Raw genomic sequence first — 27,834 nt, 5'->3', positions numbered from 1 at the left:
ATGCCAAAGCATTCCAGTATCTTTCTCTCTCTCTCTTTTTTAAAATTGTGGTTCTCATTATTTTGGAAAGATTTCATTTTTTAAAAAATTAATGCTTTTTACTTTCAAAACATGCAAGCATAATTTTTCAATATTAACCCTTGCAAAATCTTGTGTTCCAATTCCCCTCCCTCCTTCTCTTACTTACCCCTCCTCTAGATGGCAAGTAATCCAATATATGTTAAATATGGTAAAAATAAATGCATACATATTTATGCAATTATTCTGCTGCATAACAAAAGTCAAATCAAAAAGGAAAAAAATGAGGAAAAAAATGTAAGCAAACAACAAAATGAGTGAAAATTGTGATCCACACTCAGTTCCCACAGTCTTCTCTCTGGGTGTAGATGGCCCTCTTCATCCAAAGTGATCATTAGAACTGGTCTGAATTATCTCATTGTTGAAAAGAGCCATGAGCATTCCAGTATCTTTGCTAAGAAAATCCCAAATAGGGTCATGAAGAGTTGGACACAAGTGGAAAATGACTGAATAATAGAAATAGTGTACTTCATAAAATTTGCAACAAATGGTTCATTGTTCATTTCTCTTACATGTTAAGACCAATAAATCATAATTGTGGGTATTGATTAGTGGTTCCCTTATCATAACATCACATTTAGAAAAGATGGGTGATGGGAAAGTGGACCTTCTGAGGGAACTGCCTTTTATATAAATGATCCCTGAAGCAGAATAGCTAGGTCATCTTCTAGAAGTGCTTGGCCAAGAGATAGACTTTGCTATTTTAAAGGGACAACTGTAAGTTTCTTTGATTTTTGTTTGTAATCTGTTATGTAGTTAGTCATCACAAGCCCCTATCCCTTTATACCTGGGAATCAACCCAAACAAATGGCTAGTTTCTCACTCTGACTCTCATGACATAAATGTTTTATTCTTCTTAAGTCACAGAGATAGAAAAGCAGGTATTCTATTTCCTTTGGGGGTGGGAGAGGAGAGGGGAATCCAGATTTTCCTATTTACCTGTATATCAGCCACTAGAAAGATTTGTTCACAAAAGGGGAAATTGTGCACAATTTGAATGTGCAGCTAGGATAACAATATATTTAAGAATCTTTTTCATTACACCAGCTCATCTCAAAGGTTTAATTGATCAAAGTGTATATTCTGTTATTACTTTTTAACTTTATCATCCTACCCACTTATAAATGATCAATTTTCAAAGGAGTTACTCAAATTATCTTTCTTCTTGCCGTAAGTCATTAATATGACTCTTTTACATAGTTTTTAAGTATTTTTTCAGCCAGTGATGATGATGATGATGACTGAAATGATAATATATTTGGATAGACCGATAGTAATTCATAATCTTGAGGTAATTTTTATTTTACCATTACTTTAGCAGAACTGTTGGTAGGAACTCCCCATTTTATAGATTCCAATATTCTAGCTTCATAATCCTCTATTATAATAGGTGACAAAAAAAGATTTATTTGAAAAAAATCATAGTTATTTACCCTTAATAAAGTTTTTGCCAAATGTGTTTTTATCTCAAACTCTTACAAGTTTCGTCATTTGTCTTTACTTGTGAGATCTAACAAGTTCTTTTTAATATCTTAACATGGCTATTCCTTTTTTTTTTTTAAAGGAAAAATTTATTGGGATTTAAATTTTTTTTTATTCTATAGCTTTTAATTTACAAGATATGTGCATGGGTAATTTTTCAGCATTGACAGTTGCAAAACCTTTTGTTCCAACTTTTCCCCTCCTTCCTTCCACCCCTACTCCCCCAGATGGCAGGTTGACTAATACATGTTAAATATGTTGAAGTATAAGTCAAATACAATATATGTATGCATGTCCATATAGTTATTTTGCTGTACAAAAAGAATTGGACTTTGAAATAGTGTACAATTAGCCTGTGAAGGAAGTCAAAAGTACAGGTGGACTAAAATAGAGGGATTGGGAATTCTATGTAATGGTTCATAGTCATCTCCCAGAGTTCTTTCGCCGGGGGTAGCTAGTTCAATTCATTACTGCTCTATTGGAACTGATTGGGTACAAAATGAATCGGACTTTGAAATAGTGTACAGTTAACCTGTGAAGAAAATAAAAAATGCAGGTGGATAAAAATTGAGGGATTGGGAATTCTATGTAGTGGTTCATACTCATTTCCCAGAGTTCTTTCTCTGGGTGTAACTGGTTCAATTCATTACTGCTCTATTGGAACTGATTTGGTTCATCTCATTGTTGAAGAGGGCCACATGCATCAGAATTGATGATCATATAGTATTGTTGTTGAAGTATATAATGATCTCCTGGTCCTGCTCATTTCACTCAGCATTAGTTCATGTAAGTCTCCCCAGGCCTTTCTGAAATCATCCTGTTAGTCATTTCTTACAGAGCAATAATATTCCATAATATTCATATACCACAATTTATTCAGCCATTCTCCAGTTGATGGGCATCCACTCAATTTCCAGTTTCTGGCCACTACAAAGAAGGCTGCCAGAAATATTCTTGAACATACAGGTCCCTTTCCTTTCTTTAAAATCTTTTTGGCATATAAGCCCAGTAGTAACACTGCTGGATCAGAGAGTATGCACAGTTTGATAACTTTTTGAGCATAGTTCCAAATTGCTCTCCAGAATAGTTGGATTGAACATATCTATTCCATTAAAACCAAAAAAAAGTATTTTATTTTGGGGAAAATCAGAAGTATTTATCATTAACAAAGTTTTTGCCAAAGTTGTGTTTTCCTCTCAAGCTGTTAAAGGTTTCCTCTCTCCTCTTCATTTGGGAGACCTAACTTAGGTCCTTTTTGACATCTTTGCATGTCTATTCCTAAGTCAAGATTGGAAAAATTAAATAGATGATAGTAGCAGGTAATAATGTATACAGTTGGTTGCCTTAATGGGGGAATACCCAGAGAAAAGCTAATGGACTTTTCAAAGACTCCAAGAAGCACAAGTAAAAGGATTAAATTGATGGCCATCAGTTTAAATACAAATTTGGGGAAACTATTTTAATGGTCAAGTGGAGTTTTCCACCTTTAACCACTTGTTATTTTCTTATCTTATCTTAACAAATTTATCCCTTTATTTCCCTCCTAAGTACATTATCCTAGTTTTCCATTATGCTTTTTAAACATCTACCAGAAAAGTATTTAAAAAAATACTTTTCAACATTTCTATCTAAAGTCAGAATCCTTTATTAATGTTTTTCATATCACTGTAGGCTTCCCAATGACAAAAGAGGGCATAGATGATCAGAACAGGAAAAAAAGGCACGAGAGATATTCACCTATGAGAAAATATTGTCTGACTCATTTTGTGATTCATAGTTTAGAATGTTTAACATGTTATACTATTGATAGTATACTTGATAGTATACTATATCATATATATCTATCATATGTTTATATCATTTTACAATGCATATAATATCTAAAATAGACTTAATGTATATTTTAATAGTATATCTTATCAAAGTCTTTAAAAACAATAATAAAGGGAAAGGATTAGGGAAACTGTGTTGACCATGTACTACCACACAAGATACTTTGACTAGAAAGACTAGAAATACTTTGGCACAGCATGTATCCTTTCTTGAATTCAGCATATGAGTAATGCTAAAGAATTATTATGGTTGCATAATAGCTTTATTGAGTCACTCCACAAATTTAAATAATAGATGTTCGGTTATAATCTGTATGCAATTGGTCTTGAGTCCTTTGCCATATATTTCATCAGTGATAGTTGTTCTCTCTTTCTTCCCCAGAGTTTTATTGTTTTGTCAAGTTTCTCCATTTATAACTAAGGTCTCACCACTTAAACTCCATAGGACAACAGTTTGTTGTGATGCATACCTTGTCAAAGCTCACATTCCTACAATTACCAGGAACAAGAGTTGAGGGGGAAAAAAAACCCTCCTTTTTTCTTTATTTGCAATGAATTTGCAAGCACAATAGAGAGTTTTGAACCCTGTAGAATAAAATATATACACTCTTCTTCTATTAAAGGAAATTGTAGTATTCTATTTTAGTGTAAAACTAAGAATTTAGTTTAAACGTTTGAGTGAATTAACTAAATAATATTGGGCTTTGGTATGTTTTTAGTTGAAAGAAGAAAGATTCCTACTTACTTATGAAATAATAAAACTGAAAAGCTTAAAACTGGCTCAATTTTCTGTTCTTTTTTCCAACCTGTAAAGGAGTAATATATAGTCAGGAATAGAAAATGAATATATTATAAACATAGGAACCATTAATTATATGAAATTCACTGTTATAGGATCAACAAATTGCCATAAAACATGGGCCTTTCCTTCCATATGAAAATAGATTTGCAGCGTAAAACTGCCTTATATTTTTGATTCAATATGATTTTACTTGTATTAACAAAGTAAACATTAAACTTATACTTCTTTGTTCCTTAATTTTCTATCTATAAAATTAGAATTTTGACTAAGTAGCCCAATGATCCTTTAGAACCTCTAACCTTAGGAAAATAAATGGTTAGTCTACTTCTGAATAGAAGGTTCAGAAGCACTCTGTACCTTTGACAAGTAAGAATGTTTACTTCTTTGAAATTTAGTACTTAGTTATTTAGTACAAAATTTTGATAGTATTATTGAATTTTTTCAGTATTTTAAAATATGATCCCAAATTTAGTGTTAATTGTTCTTGTTTTCTTTTAGGTTGAATGCACATTTTGAAGTGAATTCAGATTGTTCAGTCTCCCGAGCAGAAATGTACTCTGAATATCTTTCAACCTGTAGTAAATTAGCCCGTGGTGGAATCCTGACATCAACTGGATTTTATAAATGTCTTCGGTAGGATCTATGGTCTATACTTAAATAAAATTATCAAGATTCATTATATTTTTGGTTTCCTGTTATTGTTATCGGGGGGTGGGAGTGTGGGGCGGCAGTTCCAAATATTTGGTTTAAAAGCTCACCAGTATCTGGAATCTTGTATTGCTCTACTGAAGATAGGTAGGATTAAAATTTTATGGATAAGATTTTAATTATAATATTGGGTTGACTATAAGACTTTTAAAAGTAAGGAATTGAGTCTTATTTAGTATTTTTTCATCATAATAGTCTTGTAAAGATTTTAGTTTTCTAGAAATGTGATGTTTAAATAGTATTATTTAAATATTAATGTCAATAATAATAATAAAGAGTAATTAACTATTAAATAAATCACTAGATAGTAGGAATTTCACAAAATCCAATCAAAATTTCTGAATAAGTTGCTATAAGTTAAAAAATTAGAGACCGTTTTCCAGTACTTTGCTTATCTTACTTGTTTTTGCAAAAAATGACTAGAAATGGCAAATATAATGAAGGTCCAATATTTATACTAAAACAATGTCATGTTCTATTTTGACCTTTGTTAGAAGCCTTGTGGGGAATTAGTGGTGGTTCTAAAAGCTAATAAACATGCTTGTGTTTGACAGAACGGTCTTTCCGAATCATACAGTGAAGAGAGTGGAGGATCCAAATAACAATGGGCAGGCACATATACATGTAGTAGGGGTAAAACGGAGGGCAATACCACTTCCCATTCAGATGTACTATCAGCAGCAATCAACTTCTACACCTGTGGTTCGTGTTGAGTCTGTTCCAGATGTGTCTCCAACTCCTTCACCAGCAGGTTTTAATTTATTATTACATTTTTTCAATTGAAGTTAATTTAGTTATAAGTCAAAAGCTAAAAACAGCTAACTGATAATGAAATAACTTTTGTTATGACTTTTAATACAAAGTTATAGACCAGCTTCTTTAGTTTATAGTTTTGTGAGATAAATGATGCTGTGTGTCAAGATGATTTCTGGAGACTTGTCACACAAATTGTTTACTATTTTAAAATCTAATAGGTACATTTTTTTTCAGTTGCATGGAAGGATGAATTCTTGCTTAATGTTGGATTTGATTACATAGTTTGATTTGCTTTTCCTTATTTTCAGGAATCCCACATGGACCACAAACTATAGGAAATCATTTTCAGCGGACTCCTGTTAATAGCCAGTCTTCAAATTTGACTGCAACACAAATGTCTTTTCCAATCCAAGGTGTTCATACTGTGGCACAGACTGTTTCTAGAATTCCACCAAATCCTTCGGTTCATACCCAGCAGCAACAAAACGCTACAGTGACTGTGATACAAAATAAAGCTCCAATTTCTTGTGAAGTAGTTAAGGCTGCAGTAATTCAGAGTACTATTCCACCAACGGCAGTTCCTGGTAGTATTGCTGTTGGAGGGGGAGCTGCACAGGCCTCCCTTGTTCAGAATCATACTGCAGGACCACAGCCGGTGACTGTTGTCAGCTCTCAAACATTGCTTCATCATCCTCCTGTCATCCAGCAGCAATCCCCACTACATGCAGTAGTCCCAGGACAAATCTCCTCAGGCACTCCTGTTACAGTAATTCAGCAAGCTGTACCACAGAGCCATATATTTGGCAGAGTACAGAACTTACCAGCATGCCCTTCAACAGTTTCACAAGGTCAACAGTTAATCACGACATCATCCCAACCTGTGCAAACTTCATCTCAGCCATCATCTTCTAGTAACCAGCAACAAGACACTGTCATCATCACGCCCCCGCAATATGTAACAACTTCAGCATCTAATATCGTTTCTGCTACTTCAGTACAGAGTTTTCAAGTAGCAGCTGGCCAAATGGTTACAATAGCTGGAGTCCCAAGTCCACAGACCTCCAGGGTAGGATTTCAGAACATTGCGCCCAAGCCCCTCCCCTCTCAGCAAGTTACATCCACAGTAGTACAGCAGCCTATCCAGCAGTCCCAACAGCAAACCCAACAGAGCGTAGTGATCGTGAGCCAGCCAGCTCAACAAGGTCAGACATATGCACCAGCCATTCACCAAATTGTCCTCGCTAATCCAACTACGATCCCAGCTAATCAAACGGTCCAGCTACCTGGACAGCCAAACTTAACTCCATCTTCCTCACCGTCACCTGGACCTGTTACAAATAGCCAAGTTCCGACTGTTATGTCATCTCCGCCTTCTACTCCTCAATCACAGGGGCCTCCTCCAACTGTCAGTCAGATGCTATCTGTGAAAAGGCAGCAACAGCAGCAACATTCACCAGCATCTCAACCACAGCAGGTACAAGTCCAAGTTCAGCAGCCACAACAGGTACAAATGCAAGTTCAGCCACAGCAAACTAGCACAGGAGTTGGTCAGCCTGCTTCTGGTGAATCTAGTCTGATAAAACAGTTATTACTTCCAAAGAGAGGTCCTTCCACCCCAGGTGGTAAACTGATACTCCCAGCTCCACAGATTCCTCCTCCTAATAATGCAAGAGCCCCTAGCCCTCAGGTGGTTTATCAGGTGACCAATAACCAAACATCCGGTTTTGGAGTGCAAGGACAGTCTCAAGGTCAGCAGCTATTGGTTGGGCAGCAAAATGTTCAGCTGGTCCAAAGTGCAATCCCCCCACCAGGGGGAGTACAGACAGTACCTATCTCTAACTTACAAATATTGCCAGGCCCACTGATCTCAAATAGTCCAGCAACTATCTTTCAAGGGACTTCTGGCAACCAGGTTACCATAACAGTTGTGCCAAATACTAGTTTTGCTACTGCAACTGTGAGTCAGGGAAATGCAACTCAGATCATTGCTCCAGCAGGAATTACCATGAGTGGAACACAAACAGGAGTTGGACTTCAGGTGCAAACACTTCCAGCTACTCAAGCACCTCCAGCTGGACAATCACCATGTGCTACTGCTGCTGCTCCCCCATTCAAAGGTGATAAAATAATTTGCCAAAAGGAGGAGGAAGCAAAGGAAGCAACAGGTTTACATGTTCACGAACGTAAAATAGAAGTCATGGAAAACCCATCCTGTCGAAAAGGAGTTGCAAACACCAGCAATGGGGATACAAAAGAAAATGAAATGCAGGTGGGAAGTCTTTTAAATGGAAGAAAGTATAGTGACTCAAGTCTACCTCCTTCAAACTCAGGGAAAAGTCAAAATGAGACCACCCAGGGCTCACAGATCAGTAATGGGCCTTCATTAGATTTGGGTGAGAATGGAGCTCCTGGAAAGCAGAACTTGGAACAGATGGATACACAAGAATTCAAAAGTGATTTGAAGAAACCCCTAGTTAATGGAATCTGTGATTTTGATAAAGGAGATGGTTCTCATTTAAGCAAAAACATTCCAAATCACAAAACTTCCAATCATGTGGGAAATGGTGAGATATCTCCAGTGGAACAAGGAAATTTAGATGCCACTCAGCAAGATACTGCCAAAGGTGATCAAATAGAAAGAATTTCCAATGGACCTGTATTAACTTTGGGTGGGTCACCATCTGTAAGCAGTATACAGGAGGCCACAAATGTGATAACACAGCAACTTAGTGGTACCAACACTGATTTGCCTAATGGACCTTTAGCTTCAAGTTTGAGTTCAGATGTGCCTCAGCAACGCCCAAGTGTAGTTGTCTCACCACATACTGCAGCCTCTGTTATACAGGGACATCCAATCATAGCAGTACCCCACTCAGGATCTAGATCATCCCAGTCTCCCTTATCATCTGAAGTTCGGTCTACTAATGGCACAGCAGAATGCAAAACTGTAAAGAGGCCAGCAGAGGATATTGATAGGGAAACGGTCCCAGGAATTCCAAATAAAGTAGGAGTTAGAATTGTTACAATCAGTGACCCCAATAATGCTGGCTGTAGTGCAACAATGGTTGCAGTACCAGCAGGAGCGGATCCAAGCACTGTAGCTAAAGTAGCAATAGAAAGTGCTGTTCACCAAAAGCAGCAGCATCCATCATCATATGTACAGAACATAGCCACGCAGGTATGTTCACTCTCCTGTTTTTTTTATCATTAAAATTGTGATGGTATTTTATCAATTTTGTAAAATTTGTTTGGCAGTGCAAGTGCTAGTTAATCTGTTTTATTCAGCCCTGAAAACTTGTCAAGTTACATTGTTTCAAAGTTATAGTATATCAAAACTGTTGTGCTTTCATTCCCCAGTTCTTACTGAAGTCATATTTGCTTTTAAAGTCAGGTGACTTTAACATTAATTGCACATAATTTAAAGAACTTCTTTACTTTTTTTTCCCTAATGCTGATCAAACTAATTCGTATCTTTGTTTTGGGAAAAGTGATTATCCAGCTCTATATGCTTTAAAGTCTTTATTTTCTCACTTTTTTTTTTTCTTATTTTGAAAGTGGTACAAAGACAATTTTTGTGTTTCTTCATTTTGAAGAATATTTTTCTAAGCAATTTGCTTGTCAATATCCTTAAATAATGAATCTCAGAGAGATCTTGTTTTTGTTTTTAAAAAATACTACCAAATTTCTTTTTGGTACTATTATATTTTAAATTTTATTTAGCTATATTTATTATCTTGAATTTAGACGTGACTGTCCTCTAAACACCAGCTTCTTAAACTATTGAGTTGTGACCCTGTATGGGGTCTCATAACCAAATTTAAGGGTTAAGAAATTATGATTCATTGTCAGTAAATGTTTGATTGGTTTATCTATTTTATGTATCTAAATAATTTGGATAACAAAAATTTCTTGGGCAAAAAAGAGGTCATGAGCGGAAAAAGTTTAAGGAGCTCTGCTCTAAACAATATCATAGAATTTTGTCATTTTATTATCTCTGATTCTCAGATTTCTGTCATGTCTTCCAAAATATTTTCAATCAAAATTGTGAAAAACTTAACATAAAAAAAATTCTCTGATCAACCTTATGGAAATTCTGAGATCACATTCAAGTTATGAAAATTAAGATAATTGAAATACTTTTATTTGTTGCCATGCAGGGCTTGCTCAATCCCCGATCCTTAAATGCTTGTGTTTATCATTATCCTTACCTTATCATTATTTTATTGTTTTACCCCCTTCTTATTAATGCCAAACCTAACTGATCCTATTCTAGTTTGGCTTTCTGGTTGCCATTAGTAATTGCAAAAATGTCAATAATCACTTTCAACAATGGGCCAAAATTGGACCTTGCAGATATAGAAAGAATAGCGGCGTTAAAGTAACATATCACAATGTCATATTCTTTTAGCAGGTTGCTTTACAGAAGACTACCAAGTTGAATAATATTTATAATCATGATATCATGCTCATTAATATATTTTGTGTAGTATATACTTATGTGTAGATATATTTTTTTATGCATGTATTTTTTTTCTAAATTTTTAAAAGTACTAGAATATTTTAGTACCTATTATTATTTTTAAACAGGTGCTTCAAACTAATTGATAAACTGATTAGTGAATGTTAATCTTTTCCCTCAAACTAGGTTTTTTTTAAATTTAGTTTAACTTATTAAAAAAAAAAACCAAGAAAGCTTTAGTCATTGTATTTCTTATCCTGTATTAAACATTTTCTAGTTTATTACATGGTACTCTTCTGTTCTCTTAGAATTAATTATTCTGAGAAGATAGTAGAAATCTAGATAATTTATGACAACAAAATTAGCCAATTTTAAGAAGAGCCCTATGTAATTCACTGAACCATAATTTTTGTCTTTATACATCTGAATTACTTAGATATAATATAGTTTTAATAGCTCAACATCATAAGCATTATTGATACATTCCCAAATTACCTATAAGAAATTTTGAAAAAATGCCTTTAAGAAGTTTGGGTTTATATTTTCTTATAAAATTTTAGAACTTCCAAAATTTTAGTGTGTCAGTACATTTTGTGTGTGTGTGTGTGTGTGTGTGTGAGAGAGAGAGAGAGAGAGAAAGAGAGAGAGAGAGAGAGCTAGAGACAGAGAAAGAGCGACAGAAAGGAAAGAAACAAGACACTCGTTAATGATAGAACTCTAAACTTGTAGTATCTTGTTAGAAAAGAATTGTTAGAAAACAGTAAAAATTAGATTCATTACATTCTTAAGGCTATACTTACAAAAAGTTTTCTCCAGTATGAAATCTCGGAATTAGAATCACACATTCTCATAATTGAAAAGAACTTTAACAGCTATCCAATTCTGATAAATCTTTATCTGTGTAGTCACTAAAAGAATGTATGAAGTTATCATTCAGCCCTTGTTTAAAGGCATCCCTTTAGAGGTAACCTGCAACCACTTAAGCCAGTATTGTTTATTGTTAGAAAAGCCTAATTACCATGACGTTTTTTATTACATCAAACTGAATTTGTTTTTAAAACTTCACGATTCTATTCTTTTGGGTCAAACTAAACAAAACAACTATTATATTGCTTTGTAAATATTCTCTCCTCTAGCCTAAATATCCTCTTTTGTTTCAACCAATAGACATATGATATAATCCAGAGGCCATTTGCTATCATGGTTGCCCTCTTCTAGTCACTATTAAGTTTCTCCATTCCCTTGCTGAAGTCTAGTACCAAGAATTAAAGTGGTTTTTTGTTTTTTGTTTTTTGTTTTTTTCCTTTTTAAACGGTAGATGTTTAAGGCATTGGTGGATTTTAAAGTTGTATCTGTTATACTTAGCATATATCTATTGTATTCAATTTTTAGTCATGGTTTCCATCTGAAATTCTATTTTGAGGTTGTAATTTATTTGTAGCAATTTTTAAAATGGTTGAAATTAAAATATTAGCTCTTATTTTAGGGAAAAATCAAAAACATATTAAACACAAAATACCAAATAGAATACCAAAGATAAAAGATATTAAAAGTTGCTTCAACATATATTTTTTCATTGTGAAGAGTTAACTGTTACCTAAATAGGGCATTATGTGGAGAACATTGTTTTGTTTCCTTTTCTATCCTGGTTTTATCTCAGGGTTTTCTAAGAGACATTCAAGTAGTTTTTGAGGGCTTGCTTTAGATTATGTAGAGATTTTAATGGCTATATAGGGTGCTTGTGTTAAGAAAGATCTTAAATAAGGACTATTCAAAAAAAGCAAGGAACTATAGCTAATTGGAAGAAAAAAATGAAAATAGATTGTCTGAAGGCAAAAAGAGAAGTATTTTCCAAGAATAAGGGATATCATCTAACACCTCATTATTAATCCGTTGAGGTTAACCATACCACTTTATCCTCTTTAGGGTAACTGTTGTATTCCTATTACAGCACAGCATGAAATAATTATACATAAAAATATTGCCTCTTTTTATATTTTCCCCACTTTTGCTTTGTTTCTGTCTTTGTCTAATGTATGCATTTCTCTTACCTGTTGTTTGTAATATTTCTATAAAACCTATTTAAAATATCTTCCTGTAGAAAGTTAAGTGGAATATAACTATGTGAAATGCCATTGACAATGATATTTGTATGGCCCATTTGATTTTTTCATCAAAAAATTGACAATTATCAAGTATTAGGAAAACAAGTATATAGCCTAGGAATATAAAGTTCACACATAGCCAGGAATCAAGTAAGTTAGAGCTACAGGAATTTGATTCTTTCCCCAGAATTCCACAGTTGCACTGATATTTGGGCTAATGTAGCATCTTATTTTAATTCATAGGAAATGCATTACTAACAACTGATAATAACTTCAGCCTATATTTTCATATCATTTAAAAATAAGGGGGTGTGTGTGTGTGTGTGTGTGTGTGTGTGTTTCCATACTTAAGTTCAAGAGGGCAAACTTATGCCAGAAAAAATTGTTTACATATTATTCATTTTCATCATCTTTTCCTACTGTTTTATTTAAAATATTTGCTGCTTAAAAGGTGACTAAATTATAAAAATGCTTTGGGAATATAAATTATTATACAAATGCCAGGGATTTATATTATTTCCTCCACTGAGGGTTCACTAGACATTGTAAATATTGTGATAGTAAAAGTATGAGCTATGAACAGATTTTGTTTTCTATGACTTAACACATTTTTAATTGAATTTTAATCATTATTTAATTCATTCTTTTTGAAACATTTATCAAAAGATGACATATAACATAGATACTAAGTATTATTTCAGCACACAAAATGAAATGTTTTTCTGTTACTCTTACTATATCTTATACAGGATTCTTTATTTTCCATTCATTCTTACACTCTTATTTTTTTTTTTACTTTGCAGTTAGTAAGTATCTATTCTTCTGGTTTTGCTATTATTATTGTTGTTGTTATTATTATTATTATTATTTTACCTAGATTTTTCCAGATTTTTTCATATACCTCATACCCATTTAATTACATTATGACATTTCATTATATTCATGTTCCATAATTAAACTATTCCTCTATCAGTTTACATTTAGAATGTTTCCATTTTTTTTTTTTTTTTGGCAATTGCATATGCTATTAACATGAAAATCCTTGCATAGGTAGCTTATTTTTTTGTTTTTATAAAATTTTCAGGCTGTCAAAAGATATTGGACTAAAAGGTTTTTTTTTTTTTTTTTTTATTGTCACATTGTTCTCCAAAAATATTCTACAAATTTACTTTCCACCAATTATGGAGAAACATAGCTTTACAGCTGTGCCACTTTTGTTTTTGTCAGTCAAACTAATAAGGATTTAATAAGAAGTACACTACCATGTACCAATCATTGTGCTAAGGATTGGGGAAAGGCAAAAGACAATTATAATCCAGTGTGCAAATGTGTGCAAACAAGGTATGTATAGTTAAAAAGGAAATAATAACCAGAGAGAAAATACTAGAATTAAATGGGGCTGGAAAATCAATCTTTGTAGAAGGTGATAATTTAGTTGGGACTTGAAGCAAGCCAGAGAACCAGGAGTTAGAAATGGAGAGAAACATTCCTGGCCTGGGAAATAGCCAAAGAAAATGTCTGGAGCCCAGAGAGGGGAAGGGTCTTGTTTGTGGAATAGCTAGGGGAGACAGTTTGGGAGGGAGGAGAAGAGTATAAGTATCAGAAGAATGAATAGATGAGCTGCCTTGTGAAGGGCTGTGAACAGTGAATAACAGATTTTGTGTTTGATCTTGGAGAAGACAAAAAGCTACTTGAGTTTATTGAATAGAGAAGTGACATGGAAAGCGCTTTGCTGTAGGAATACCACTTTAGCAGCCAAGTGTGAGGAGCAGGACTAGTGGGCAGAGCAGGCTGCTGTAAGTTCCCAGAAGCTGCACCTGCTAGTGCCAGAAGTGGGGGGATGGGAGAGGTGTGCCCAGTGTAGAGTCAGGGGTCACGGGCCACGGGGAGGAGGGGAACGGTCAGAGATCCTGAGGAGGGGACAGCTAGCCCAGGGGACTGGCAGGGCAGGGTGGCCGTGCCTCCAACCCTGATGGGGTGGTTGGGAATCAGAGTGGGCTCAGGGCGTCTGGTTTTGGATAGAGGTCAGCTGGACGTGTCTGGAAGGCATATGGAGAGGGGACTGAAGGGCAGCAGGTGTCTGAATCACAAGTGCAGAGAGCCATGAGAAAGCCCCAGGTCCTCTGGGGCGGGGACCTGGCTTGGATGAGGATCCAGGAGAGGATGGTGTCCTGGAAGCTAGAGAGAAAAGAGGGTCAAGAAGAGGGGGGTAAGAAGACTGAGGACTGAAAAGGTGACATTCTTAAAGTAACAGCACCGAAGTGCCCTTGTGCAATAAGTAGACTGGAGTGCCTGCTTACATTTTCTCCAATTCTAGTCTGACACTATATCTTTAAATATGTACTTTCATTATTTTCTTACTCTATCATTATCCTTAATGACTCTTTCTTATGTGCAGGGCAGTTGTTAACCTATTTATTGTCCCAAGCTGGCATTCCAAACTTTTCTGGTTTTCAACATAAACTATACTAGAGGGAATCTGTTTTACTTCTCTTCTCCCAAAATATATATTGCTTTTGTGTCCTTGTTTTTAATATTTACACTACTTGTAATACCATTCCTATCTTTATTTGCCTGCCTGAATTGTACCTATCACTCAAGGCCTAGTTACAATATTCAAAGCTTGTTCTTTCCCATTTCCAATAAAGGAATGACTTTCTCCTTCCTCTCCTTCTACTTGTTGTTTGGTGTTTATCATTCTTTATATTGTTAGCTTTTGATATGTATGAGTTTTCACAAACTAGATTGTAAGCTCTTGTGGGCCAAGGTCACAAATTCTTTATACTTCTTATTGTCTTCTGTTGTAAATTGAACGTAGTGCGTTCTTACTAAATATTGATTGGCAATCTTTTTAACCACTAAAAGCCATTTTCATTGTCCCTGGAAGGAGGATTTCAGGCATCAAGAATATAAGAGTTATTACAACTTCTTTTCTTTTAGTCCCTTTTTTTGTTATCTAGTTGTATATTTTCTTTCCTTTATACTAAAGTATAATCATATGCTTTCATTTTGTTAAAACTTTTTGATTATAAAGGTTTTAAATTTATAATTTGAGTCATTTGTGATATTTACTATCTATGTGGCAAAATTTCTTTACAAACAAGATGATAAAACAATTGAGCTGAATATTTTAAATACAATCTGATATGTAATCAGAAACTAAAAACAAACCACACTTATTCTGTCATACAAAAAACATTTTTCCTCTTGTACATGTCACTACTAAAATTAAATATATAATTTCGTAGTCTTGGTGTAAATTTGGAGGAAAAAAAAGAATGCTTAAGAGGAAGGAGAAAGAGGATTGCATAGGTTGCCATTACATAAGAGTTTTTAAAAACAACTATAAACCTTTTAACATGAATTAATGGAGAAAAACTCACCTCATTAAAGGGTTAATCTTAGAAGTTAATTTAATGAATTAATTGACAATAGATTTCTACATATGCATAAGTACATTGTTATATTGTTTTGTGCTGTGTTTCCTACTAGCCTATGTGAAGCATATTAGTAAATTAATCATAGATGTGAAAATATTTAGTGTTTCAACTTAAAAAACTACTAGTTTTCTAATGGGTTGAAATATCCTAATAAATATTTATGGTTAAAAAAATTTTAAATGAATTATTTAGATGCTTTAGTGATGATTAAATGTAATTTATTTACCTAAATTTTGCTTAATGTGCTTCTATGTGAAGTTAAAGGAACTGAATATTTTTAAAGATTTTTCAGCTAACCACACATACTTCTTAAATTTAAAATATTTAAAGAAATGTAAGCACTCAGTATATTAATAGATAAATGCATAGTTTTTCATGTAGAATTGTTAGAATGAGTTATAAAATGTGAACATGTTTTCCTTTGTTATTTAAAAACCCATGCATTTGTAATTTTTCGACAGAGCACACCTGTGACACCAGTACCAACTGTTCAAGTACAGGGCCAGCATAACAGTTCTCAGCCATCTCCATTCAGTACATCCAGTCAACATGGGGAACAAATGAAAAAACCTGGACAAAACTTCATGTGTCTGTGGCAGTCTTGTAAAAAGTAAATGGCTGTTTTATTTAATATACAAATATATTTGAGAAGTATTCTATTTTCATATAGTTAAACTCAATCTTTAATGACTCAACATTTTCTTTTAAGAGATACTGAATCTGTATTTTAGAAGTGATTGTTCTATAAATCTAATACAAGTACATTTTAAATTGGGAGGAAACTTGTTTCTTGATAGATATTGATAATTTATCAATATTATGATTTAACATAATATTTGTGCATAAAAGAACCTGTTGGTATATGATAATTGTAAATTTTTCAACACTTTAGATGTCTCTTAAATATGTCTAGAACTTAGAAGCCACCCATTATTGAGATGTTATGGGGGAAATAGTCTAGTTAGAAAATTTCAGAATGATGTCAATGAATTAGGTGCCATCTCAATTCCTGAGAAGATATATCTTATTAGCTTCAGTCTTCAGAAACATAAACTTATATGGAACTTAAAAAAAAAAAGCTTTTATTTATTTATATATATTTTTTCAATTGACAAACATTTATAATCTTTCCTTGCAATCTACCCATTCTCACTACCCTGCTTCATCTCAGAAAGAAAAAAGAAACAAAACATTTGAAAATATTCATAGTCAGATAAAAACTATTCTCACATTGGTCACACCAAAAAATATTTCTCATGGTGCAACTTGAGCATTCTTCATCATTGATCCCTCTAGAGTTGCTGTTGGTCATTGCATTAATGGATCAGAAGAATCTTCAGTCTTTCAAAATTGTAAGCACATGATTCCTAGCTGAATTTTAACAAAAATTGTAAGCCAATCCATTATTACAAAAATTTTAATTAGTATTATGAATCAAACTCTTAATTCATGATGTTCTTCCAGCATCTGTCATAAACTACTAAAGAGATATCTTAATTTTTTGTAAATCTTCCTTAGAGACTTGTTCAAAGGACTATGACTGTCAAGAGTGTGAACCAGATATTGTTGGTATTTCTTCAAATGATGGGCTTATCTTTTATAGTATTAATGTTTCTAATAAGACAGTGGTGGGGTGTTTTTTATTCAGTATATGAATATGTGTAATTAATCCATGACTTTAGAAATATAGCGTTTTTTTTCCCTTAAACTGGAAAGCAGAAGTTGATGAGTACCCTAGATCTTCCTATATTCCAAAGTGGACAGTGGATTGAAAAATTTTGAGAATAAGTTCCCTAGAGTACTGTAGTTTTTTAGTACAATTAATGAACCTTAAAAATTTGAGCTATGCAATACTATATAGTATTTTGTTATTAGTAGAATCACATTAGAGCATTATAAGTATACAAAAGCGAATTATTATATGTCATATAATGATATAACAACTTGGAAAAAAATTCACAAAGACAGATTAAATAGGAGTATTTTCCTGATGTCTTAATGCCATCCATGGATACATTAGAGTTGTATAGTTTTGCTGGTGAAGACTCAGTCTTTTGCCATGTCTCGTTGTATGTTCCTTACTGGATAAATATGAACAAGAAATTTTACTGGATGATTTAATTTCTTTTTTCAGTAACGTTGTCATGGAATTTGTCAAAATTTTTTTTTCCAGTAGTTCTCTGCAACTTTAAATGTAAAAAAATTACTTAAACTAAGTTAATTTAAGAACCATTTCTCAGAAATAGTCCAAAGAAGATATCTTTTACTTAATGAAATTTCAGTTAAAGTTGTGTTTATCTTTTTAAAAGCAATTTTTCATGTTCCCAGTAACTAGAGACTAAACATATCACTTATTTCTTATTTGTTTTGAAGTGCTTGCTAGAAATAGTTGTGTTCTGTTGCTTTTATGTGGCTGGAAATGACTTATTGTCTTCCCTTTGTACATACAGAAAGTTCCAGGTGTATGTGGTGCGGCTTCTTTACCTCACAGGTACAGGATAGCATCCCTTACACTCAGACATCATTTCTTTAGTAAGGATATAGATAGGCAGATGGACAGGAAATAAGAGTGCTCGTTAGTGGTTCTTGTCGCTTCAGGTTATTATCTACATTGATTTTTAAATTTCTCATACTACTTGTTATCTTACTAGGGAAGGAAATGAGTGTGTGTATGTGTATATATATATATATATATATATATATATATAGTACCAACTATATCCTAGGTAATCTGCTAGTTACTTAACAAATATTATCTCATTTCCTAGATAGATGTTTTTATTATTATTTATTTATTATCTTCATTTTGTAGTTGAGGAAAGAGGGGCAAACAGATGGTAAATAACTTGCTCAGAGATACATAGCTACAGTATGTCTCAGACTAAATTTGAAGTCTGGTCTTCTTAACTGCAGGCTTAGAGCTCTATCTGCTTTACTATCTTGTTTCCTCTATTTGAAAGATATTTTTTCCCAGTGGCAATCTTTTTTCCAATATGTAGCTCTAAAAAAAAAATTGAAATTTGAAAAATTGCAAAACTTTAAAAATTTTTTTTAAATTCAATTTTATTTTTAGTTCTGAAATTTCTCTTTTCCCTAATCCTTTGAGAACACAATTAATACAAAACCCATCACAAATAGCAAATCATGTGAAACAATTTTTGCATTAGCCATGTTCCCTGGCCTTTTGCATCTCTCTCCTCCTCAACAAAAAAATACCCAAAAAGGCCAGAAAAAATATGCTTTAATTTCTGTTCTGAGTCTGTCAATTCTCTATGTGGAAGTGGATAGTATTTTTCATTATGAGTTCTTTGGAATTGTTGTAGGTCATTGCGTTGATCAGATTGTTACTAAGTCTTTCACATTGATGTTTTAAAATAATATTGTTGTTAATAAATTGTTTTCCTGGTCTGCTCAACTCATTTTTCATTAGTTCACATAAATCTCAAACTTTCTCCCTTTTTTTAAATAACACAATAACATTCCAGCAAATTCAACTACCATATCTTTTTTTGTTGTCACTCATTTTAGTAGTATATAATTCTTGACTCCATTTGAAGTTTTTTGGCAAAGCTTCTGTAGTAGTGTGCTCTTTCCTCCTCCAGCTCATTTTATAATTGAGGAAACGGAGCCCAGGGTCATACAGCTAATCAGTGTCTGAGGTCAGATTTGAACTCCGGAAGGTGAGCCTTTCTGACTCCAGATGTGGCGCTCTACCCATTGGGCATTCTCAGTGCATCTTGTTTAGTCATTCCCCAACTGAAAAGCATCTCTTCAGTTTCTAATTCTTTGATACCACAAAAAAAAAAGTGATAATATTTTTGTACATATGAGTCCTTTTCTTCTTTCCTTTAACTGTTTAGGATATACACTAGTAGCTGGCAGTATTGTAGATACAAAGAATATGCACATTGTAATAGCTTTTTGGACATAGTTCCAAATTGCTTTCCTTAATGTCTGGACTGTAGTTCACAGTTGTCACAAATGCATTAGTGCATCTATTTTCTTACATTCTCTCCAACATTTGTTATTTATTCATTCATTTATTTACTTATTCATTTTGGGAGTCATCTTAGCTGATGATTGTGAGGTGGTACTTCAGGGTTATATTAATTTGCACTTTTCTAATGATTTAAAACATTTTTCAGATGACTATTAAATTTTGATCATTTATCAGTTGGGTAGTGGTACTCAGTTCCTATATATTTTTCAAATGAGACTTTTTATGAGAGAAACTTCTACTAAAATTTCCTCCTACTTTCTTGCTTTTACTTTAATTTTACCTGCATTGGGTTTGTATGTATGTAAAAGCTTTTTAATTTTATGTAATCAAAATGATCCTTTTTACTTCCTTGTGAACCTCTCTATCTCTTGATATAGAGAAGAACTCTTCTGCTATCCAGAAATCTGGCAGGTAATTTCTTCTCTTCTTTACTAATTTGCTTATGATATCACCCTAAATCATGTACCCATTTTGAGGTAATCTTTGTATATAATATGAAATGCTAGTCTGCCAAAATTCTTTCCAGTTTTCTCAAAAGGTTTTTCTCAGATAGTAAGTTCTTGTCCCAACTGCTGGGATCTTTGGATATTTTATATATTGTACCTAATACATAGGTACAATATATTGTATTGTACCTATTGATCAAGTACTCTTATTTTTTAAATATAGATAGTATTGTTGTTCTTGTTACATTGGTTCAATCTACCCAGGAATAATGATTATTTCTCTATTATTTAAATCTGTCTTTATTTGGGTGAAGAATGTTTTATAATTATGTTCATATGATTTCTGTGTGTATGTCTTGATAGGTAGATAGTCTTGTCAAGCATTTTATGCTGTCTGTGGTTATTATTATTTATTTTTTTTCTGAGGCAATTGGGGTTAAGTGAGTTGCCCAGGATCACACAGCTAGGAAGTGTTAAGTGTCTAAGACCAGATTTGAACTCAAGTCTTCCTGACTTCAGGACTGGTGCTGTATCCACTGTGCTATTTAGCTGCCCCTATCTGTGGTTATTTTCAATCAGTTTTCTCTTTCAGTCTCATCTTGTTGGATTTTGTTGATAATATATGGAAATGATGAGGCTTTTTGTAGATTTATCCTATATCTTGCAATTTTTCTGAAGTTATTAAGTATTTCTTTGATTGTCTAGGTTTCTCTAAGTCATATCATTTGCAGAAAATAAGTTTGTTTTGTCATTTCCTATGCTTATTTCTTAAATTTCTTTTTCTTTTATTGCATAAATAGCATTTCTGTTGCAATGTTGAATAATAATGTTAATAATGGACATCCTTGTTTCATCTTGATTTTATTAGTCTTGGTTTTAGATAGGTACTACTTCATATTTTAGGGAAACTTAATTTTATTCCTATGATTTCTGGTCTTTCTTTAAAAACAGTATGAGTATTGTATTTTTTTCAAAAGCTTTTTATGCCTGTTGAAATAATCATATAATTTTTGTGAGTTTTGTTAATTGACATTTCATCAATGATGCATATAGTTTTCCTAATATTGAACCAGCCCTGCACTTCTGATATAAATCCAGCCTGATTATGTTCTTTGTACTATATTGCTTTGGTCTCCTTGACCAATATTTTATTTAAAGTTTTTGCTTAATTTAAATTAGAGAAATTAGTTTATAATTTTCTTTCTGTACTTAATGCTCTCTGATTTAGGTATCAATAACATATTTGTGTCATAGAAGGAAGTTGGTAGAACTTCTTTACGTATTTTTCCAAACTATTTATCTAGTAATATTGGAATTAATTATTTGATATTTGATAGGATTCATTTGTAAATACATCTTGTGCTTTTTTTCTTAGGGAAATCATTTATGGTTTGTTCAGTTTTTTCCCCCTAGAGAGGGTTATTTAAATATTCCATTTCTTGTTATGGTAATATGGACAACTTATATTTTTAAATAAATATCCCTCTATTCAGATCATCAGTTTTATTGAGACATAGTTAGGCAAAATAGTCCCTAATAATAGCTTTAACTTCATTGATTGTGAATTTATCCTTTTCACTTTTTATATTGGTAATTTAGTTGTCTTCTTTTGTTTTAAAAAAATTCATATTAATCAATGGTTTTTCCATTTTGTGTCTTTCCCTCTTCCCCTACAAAACCATTTCATTTTATTTGAGTTCATTTTTTTTTATATACCCTCAATTTTGTTAATCTTGCCTTTGATTTTTAGGATTTCTGTTTTATTGTTTAAGTGGTACTTTAAAGTTTGTTGCTTTTGTAACTTTTTAAGGTGCTTAGCTCAGTTCTGTTCTTTCTCTGTTTTATTTAAGTAAATATTTAGAGATAGGAACTTTCCAATGTCATGCTTTGGTTGCATCCCACAAATTTTAATTTGTTTAATTATTTGTTTCTTATTGTTCTTATTGTTTTCTTATTATTCATGTAATGCAATAATTGTTTTTATGATTTGTTTTTTGACCTGCCCATTCTTTGGGATTAGATTAATTAATTTCCATTGAATTTTCAATTTGTGTTTCAAAGGCACTTCAATCTTGAATGTAATGTTTATTTAATTTTAGTTAGAACCTATGCACTTAATATTTATCCTTTTTTGCATTTCTTTGTGAGGCTTTTATGCCTTAATATATGGTCATTTTTTTTTTTTTAAGATTCCATTCACAGCTGAGAAATCCATACATTTTCATTAAGTATTCTCCAGAGGTGTGTGGTGTTCTCTTCTTTTATATAATATATAATCGTTCTCTCTGGGAGCAGGTTTCTTGGGGAAGTTTTCTGGAGGCAGCCTTAGTTTCAGTTAAGAGTAATAATCACTCCAAATACAGCCAGCTGATAAAATCCAAATGTTTATTTCTCCCAGAGCTCTTGCAGCTTTGTCCTTTGCCTCTGCCAGCTTCGGCTTTTCTTCTTCCAAATATCTTCAGCCAGCACCACGGTGAAAGTTGGAATGAATCTGACTCCGCCTCCGAGAGTGGGCTTCTGTATCTCCCAGAATGCTCCCGTGTCTGCCCCAGAGTGCTCTTTGGCCCTAAGAGCTTCTTGCTTATATGAGCTCTCTAAAGGTGTGAACACAAGCATTGTTTCTATTAGTTCCACTTAGTACCTTGTTTCAAGTTCTGGCCCATAACATCTCCTTGTAGGATCAGATCAATCATACTGGACCATGCTAAATTAGATAATTATTGTCTCTATCAACTCTAATGAGTTAACACTTTGTAAGGGTTCCAACAGAGGTGTATCATATTTACCTTTTTGATAATTCTATTCATCTTTATAATAACTTCTTTCTTGTTTATATTATGGTTAGATTTATCTATGTCTGAGAGGAGTAATTGAAGTCCTCCAATCATATAATCTTACTTTTTGCACTAATTTTACTTTTTCCTTCAATAATCTGGATGCTTTGTCATTTGGTACATGAATATTAAGTATTGATATGAATTCATTGTCTTTGGTATCTTTTAGAAAAATGTAGTTCCTTCTTTTAAATAGGTCTGTTTTTGTTCTTGCTTTATCTAAGATAAAGATTGCTAGACCTGCCTTTTTTACTGCAGCTGAAAAATAAGAGTTCAGCATAATTGTATTTAATCACATTTTTATATTATATTTTATGTAACCCCAAAGTTACAACTCTTTATTTCCCTATTTATAGTCACTCTCTTAAATTCTCATCCTGTGCTCCAAAAGGAGGTTTTTTTTTTTTTTAAACCTCCTTAGAGTTTGCTTTGCTTAAGATTTATATTCTTTTCTCCCCAACCATTAAACCATCTTTTTAATTTCCCCTGCTCCCTCTTCTTCCCCTCCTATTTTCCTGGAACTGGAACCTGATTTTTGTGTTCCTATTGACCAGTTCACATAATAAGGAGATTCAAATGGTAGCAGTTCCTCTTTACCTCCTTTCTCATATATATATATATAATCTTCTTGTGCACTCTGATAATGTCAGATAATTTTCCTTAGCTTTCCTTTCCCTTTCCTTCTAGTGTTTTTCTCTGTCCCTTTCTTTACATTCTTTTCTTAAAATCACTAAGCTCTAAATAGAATCGCTTTGCAGCCTTGTTTAATTAGACCTCTGTGAACCTCAGTGATAGGATTCAGAGGGAACATGTGTGATTTTGCCATATTCAGTGCGAGAAGTTCATTCTGACTAGTCCTTTATTATTGTTCATTCATGTTTACCTTTGTACATTTCACTTCTGTGTTTGCATTTGAGTTTCACAGCACTAGTCTTTTCATGAGGAATGCTTTGAAGTCCTTTATTTAAAAGAGAGTTTATTGCTTGGGCACCATTTTATACCTCTTGTGTTAAGTTTTTCCCTTTCCAATTCTTTTTCCATTGTTCTCATTTCTTTCTCCATTTTTTTTCTCAATTCTCATTCCCCTTGTAAAAACATTTTAAACTCTCTTTTTTTCCCTTTAACTCTTCTTTCATCTCTTCTGGGTATTCTCTTTAGGTTTGTATGTGCCCAGGTTTTGTTCCTCTATGAAGCAATGCTTGTGGATGTTTTGTCAGTATTTTTTTCTTCTGCATTTCTGTCCTAAGTGTCCTGGTTTGTTCAGCTTTTTCAAAGATTCCTAGCTGTTCCAAGCTCTATCCCTAAAATTTATTTTTATTATAGTTATTAATACATTTTCTTTGAAGTGTGTATTAAATTTAACACAATAATAACAAATTTGCTGTTTGTTTTCCCTTATGAATTTTTTTGTTCTGTGTATTTTTAAATATCTTATTAATCTTATTAATCTTTATTACAACCCACTAACCTAATACCAGTTATGCTTCTAATAATGCTGTCATATGGAATACCTCTTTTCTCAAGAGTTGTATTCAGCTCAAAGGCTTCAGAGAAAATACACAGATCGAGTCTCTTTAGAAGATGTATTAAAAGAGGTGGACCAGAATTGTATAAGATAAAATGTGGTAGACATTGTAGTCCCTACCTTTGGAAGTAAAAGCTACATCAATAAGGGTTTTATTTGGTATTGTTGTTGTTCAGTCTTGTTTGATTCTTCATGATCTTATTTGGAGTTTTCTTGGCAAAGACCCTATAGTGGTTTGCCATTTCCATCTCCAATTTATTTTACAGATGAGGAAACTAATGCAAATGGGGATAAGAGAGTTGCCCAAGGTTGTAACACTAGTATCTTAAGCTTTATTTGAATTCAGGAATATTAGTCTGCCTGAATCTAATCCTTGTCAGTCTATCCACTGTGCCACCTAACTGCCTACACATCAGTGAGATTACAGACTATTAGTTTTTTTTTTTTTTTTTTTTAAACACTGGATGTTGAAGCCCATGGCATTGTTGAGAGGGTAGCTGCTCTCTCAAGATTACCATTCAGAAATATACTAGGAATCTTAAGAATTTTTTTACCCTTCCCCCCAAAAATTCTATTAAGCCAACTTCAGAAAATTAAAGAAAAGGAATTTATATCGGCATAACTAAGTAAAATTCAGATATACAGTAACCCATTCTATTTCTCTTTTAGTACCTACTCAACATCCTCAATTTATATTCCAATCTCAGGTGAATTCTAGAGAAATTTCTGTTTCCAATTTTTAAGCCTGTTCTCCCTCTCTTCCCCCACAACTGACTCAGCTGTTACACATTTTGACCTCTTAGTTCTAGACATTGTATTCAGTAGTATTCTGGAAGATAATTAGGAACCAAATGTGATTGAAATTGGAGTACAACTTGGAGAATTTTAAACTGAGTTTAGAAGGGATTTTGTCATTTGCTGATAGTTGTTCAATCCTGACTCTACTTGACCCCATTTGGAGTTTTCTTGGCGGAGATATTGGAGTCATTTGCCATTTCCTTCTCCAGCTCATTTTGTAGTTGAGGAACTGAGGCAGACACAGTGACTTGCTCAGGGTCAAATGTCTTCTTGACTTTAAATCTACTCTATCTACCATGCCACCCGGCTGCCAATTTGCTGATAAGTATGACTCAATTAAAGTTTAAAGGATTTAGCTATCTGAATGGAAGTAAGTCAGAACAATTGCTCTGTAATTGTATATATTAAAAGCAGCATGAGAACTCTGTACTATCTACAAGGATTTGTAAGTAGATTTCAGAACTAAGTATATACTACCAAAAATTAGATAACATTGACTGATTTTCTGTCCCATGGAATGAACAGTGACGAGTCTGTAAACAGTAAATAGCAAGAAATAAAGAGCAAAATAATTTGAACTTTGTTGATTTGACGTTGATTATTAATTTCTTTAAAGTCCAAAAACTAAGTAGTTTTAGTGTCATAACTAAGATGGTAGCTTCTAAACTCTGTAGCAACATTTAACCATACTCATCTCTCTTTTTATAAAAAGAATTGTTGAGCTAACCTACTCAGTCAAATGCAACAACTAGTCCGACAGCACAACTTATCTGCTGTCAGTATTTGTCAGTTTTTAGGTTCAGAATGCTGCCCCAAATTGATCTCATTTTTTGTGTGGTGTATTAAAGAAAGAATAATGTCTTTCCTGTCCACTGAAATGAATTTGCTTTGCTAGATTCATTTTTATTGATTTGTTGTATCTTGATTTCTTGAAAAAAGTAAGTTCTTGTAGGAGTTGAACTAGCAAATTTTAGTCATTGATTTTTGGGCAAACCCTTTCCCCTTGGCTAAGAGGATCTCAACTACCTCCAAGAAGTTACATTTCAAGGTTTGGAAAATTGTTAAGGTATCAAAAAAAATTTTGCATGTGTCTTTAGAAATCGAGATAAGGAAAGAAATTTCATTTTTCTAAAAGGCCTCATAGATAATGAGGTAATATCAGTACTAAGCATATATGGACCAAGTGGTATAGCATCCTCATTCTTAGAGGAAAAGTTAAGAAAGCTGTAAGAATTAGATGATACTAATGGGGGATCTCAACTTTTCTCTTTCAGAATTAGATAAACCACAAAATAAATATGAAAGAAGTTAAGGAGGTAAATAGAATTTTTAAAAAGTTTGGTATGTTAGAGCTTTGGAGAAAATTGAATGGAGACAGAAATGAATATATATTTTTCTCAGCAGCACATGGAATCTACACAAAAATTAAACCATGTATTAGGCAATAAATCCCTCAAAGTCAAATGCAGAAAGGCAGAAATAATAAATGCAATTTTTTTCAGATCATGATACAACTAAAATTACATGTAATAAAGGGCCAGGGAAAAATAGACCAAATTAGATGGAAACTAAACAATCTAATCCTAATGAATGAGTGGGTAAAACAATAAGTCATAGAAACAGTAGACAATTTGATCCAACTATATGCCAATAAATCTGATAATCTAAATGAAAGGGAGGAATATTTATAAATATAGAATTCCCAGATTAACAGAGGAGGAAATAAATTACTTAAATAGTCCCATTTTAGAAAAAGAAATTGAACAACTTATTAAGTCAACTTGCTAAGAAAAAATCTCCAGAACCAGATGGATTCACATGTAAATTCTACCAAATAGTTAAAGAACAATTCCAATACTATGGAAATATTTGGAAATATAGGGAAAGTAAGTATTTCAGTATTTGGAAAAATAGGGAAAAAAGGACTTCTACCAAAAATTCCTTTTATGACACAGACGTGGTACTGATACCTAAATCCGATGGTGTTAAAACAGAGAAAGAAAATTTTAGACTAATTTCCCTAATGAATATTGATGCAAAAATCTTAAATAAAATATTATCAAAGAGAATACAACAAGTTATCCCCGGGATAATATGCTCTGACCAACTAGCATTTATACCAGGGACACAGGGCTGGTTCAATAATTAGCATAATTGACTACATCAATAACCAAACTAACAAAAATTATGATTATTTTAGTAGATGCAGAGAAAGCATTTGATAAAATCCAACACCCATTCCTATTAAAAACACTAGCGAGTATAGGAATAAATTGAGTTTTCCTTAAAATGATCAGTAGCATCTGTTTAAAGACATCAGCAAACATTATATGTAATGGAGATAAATTGGAACCATTCCCAATAAGATCAGGATGAAACATGGTTGCCCCATTATCATTACTATTCAATATTGTATTAGAAATGTTAGCTTTAGCAATAAGAGAAGGAAAAGAAATTAAAGGAATTAGAGTGGGTAATGAGGAAAGTACATTATCACTCTTTGTGTATATGATGGTATACTTAGAGAATCCTAGAGAATTAACTAAAAAAGTACCAGAAAACAATTCAC

General features: G+C 33.0%; 1 protein-coding gene across 1 annotated transcript in view; it reads left to right on the top strand.

The window, feature by feature from the left end:
- ARID2 (AT-rich interaction domain 2) overlaps nucleotides 1–27,834 on the top strand; it is a 198,538-nt gene that overhangs the window by 154,280 nt on the left and 16,424 nt on the right. The window contains exons 13-16 of the mRNA XM_052001767.1: nucleotides 4,693–4,827; nucleotides 5,457–5,653; nucleotides 5,967–8,836; nucleotides 16,124–16,272. Coding sequence (XP_051857727.1) covers nucleotides 4,693–4,827; nucleotides 5,457–5,653; nucleotides 5,967–8,836; nucleotides 16,124–16,272 — 3,351 coding nt within the window. The remainder of the gene's footprint in view (nucleotides 1–4,692; nucleotides 4,828–5,456; nucleotides 5,654–5,966; nucleotides 8,837–16,123; nucleotides 16,273–27,834) is intronic.

The sequence above is a fragment of the Antechinus flavipes genome, chromosome 5, assembly GCF_016432865.1.
Source record: "Antechinus flavipes isolate AdamAnt ecotype Samford, QLD, Australia chromosome 5, AdamAnt_v2, whole genome shotgun sequence".
In the NCBI taxonomy this organism is placed as follows: domain Eukaryota; kingdom Metazoa; phylum Chordata; class Mammalia; order Dasyuromorphia; family Dasyuridae; genus Antechinus; species Antechinus flavipes.
The sequence above is the reverse complement of the archived record's forward strand: the minus strand, read 5'-3'. Positions and strand labels throughout refer to the sequence as shown.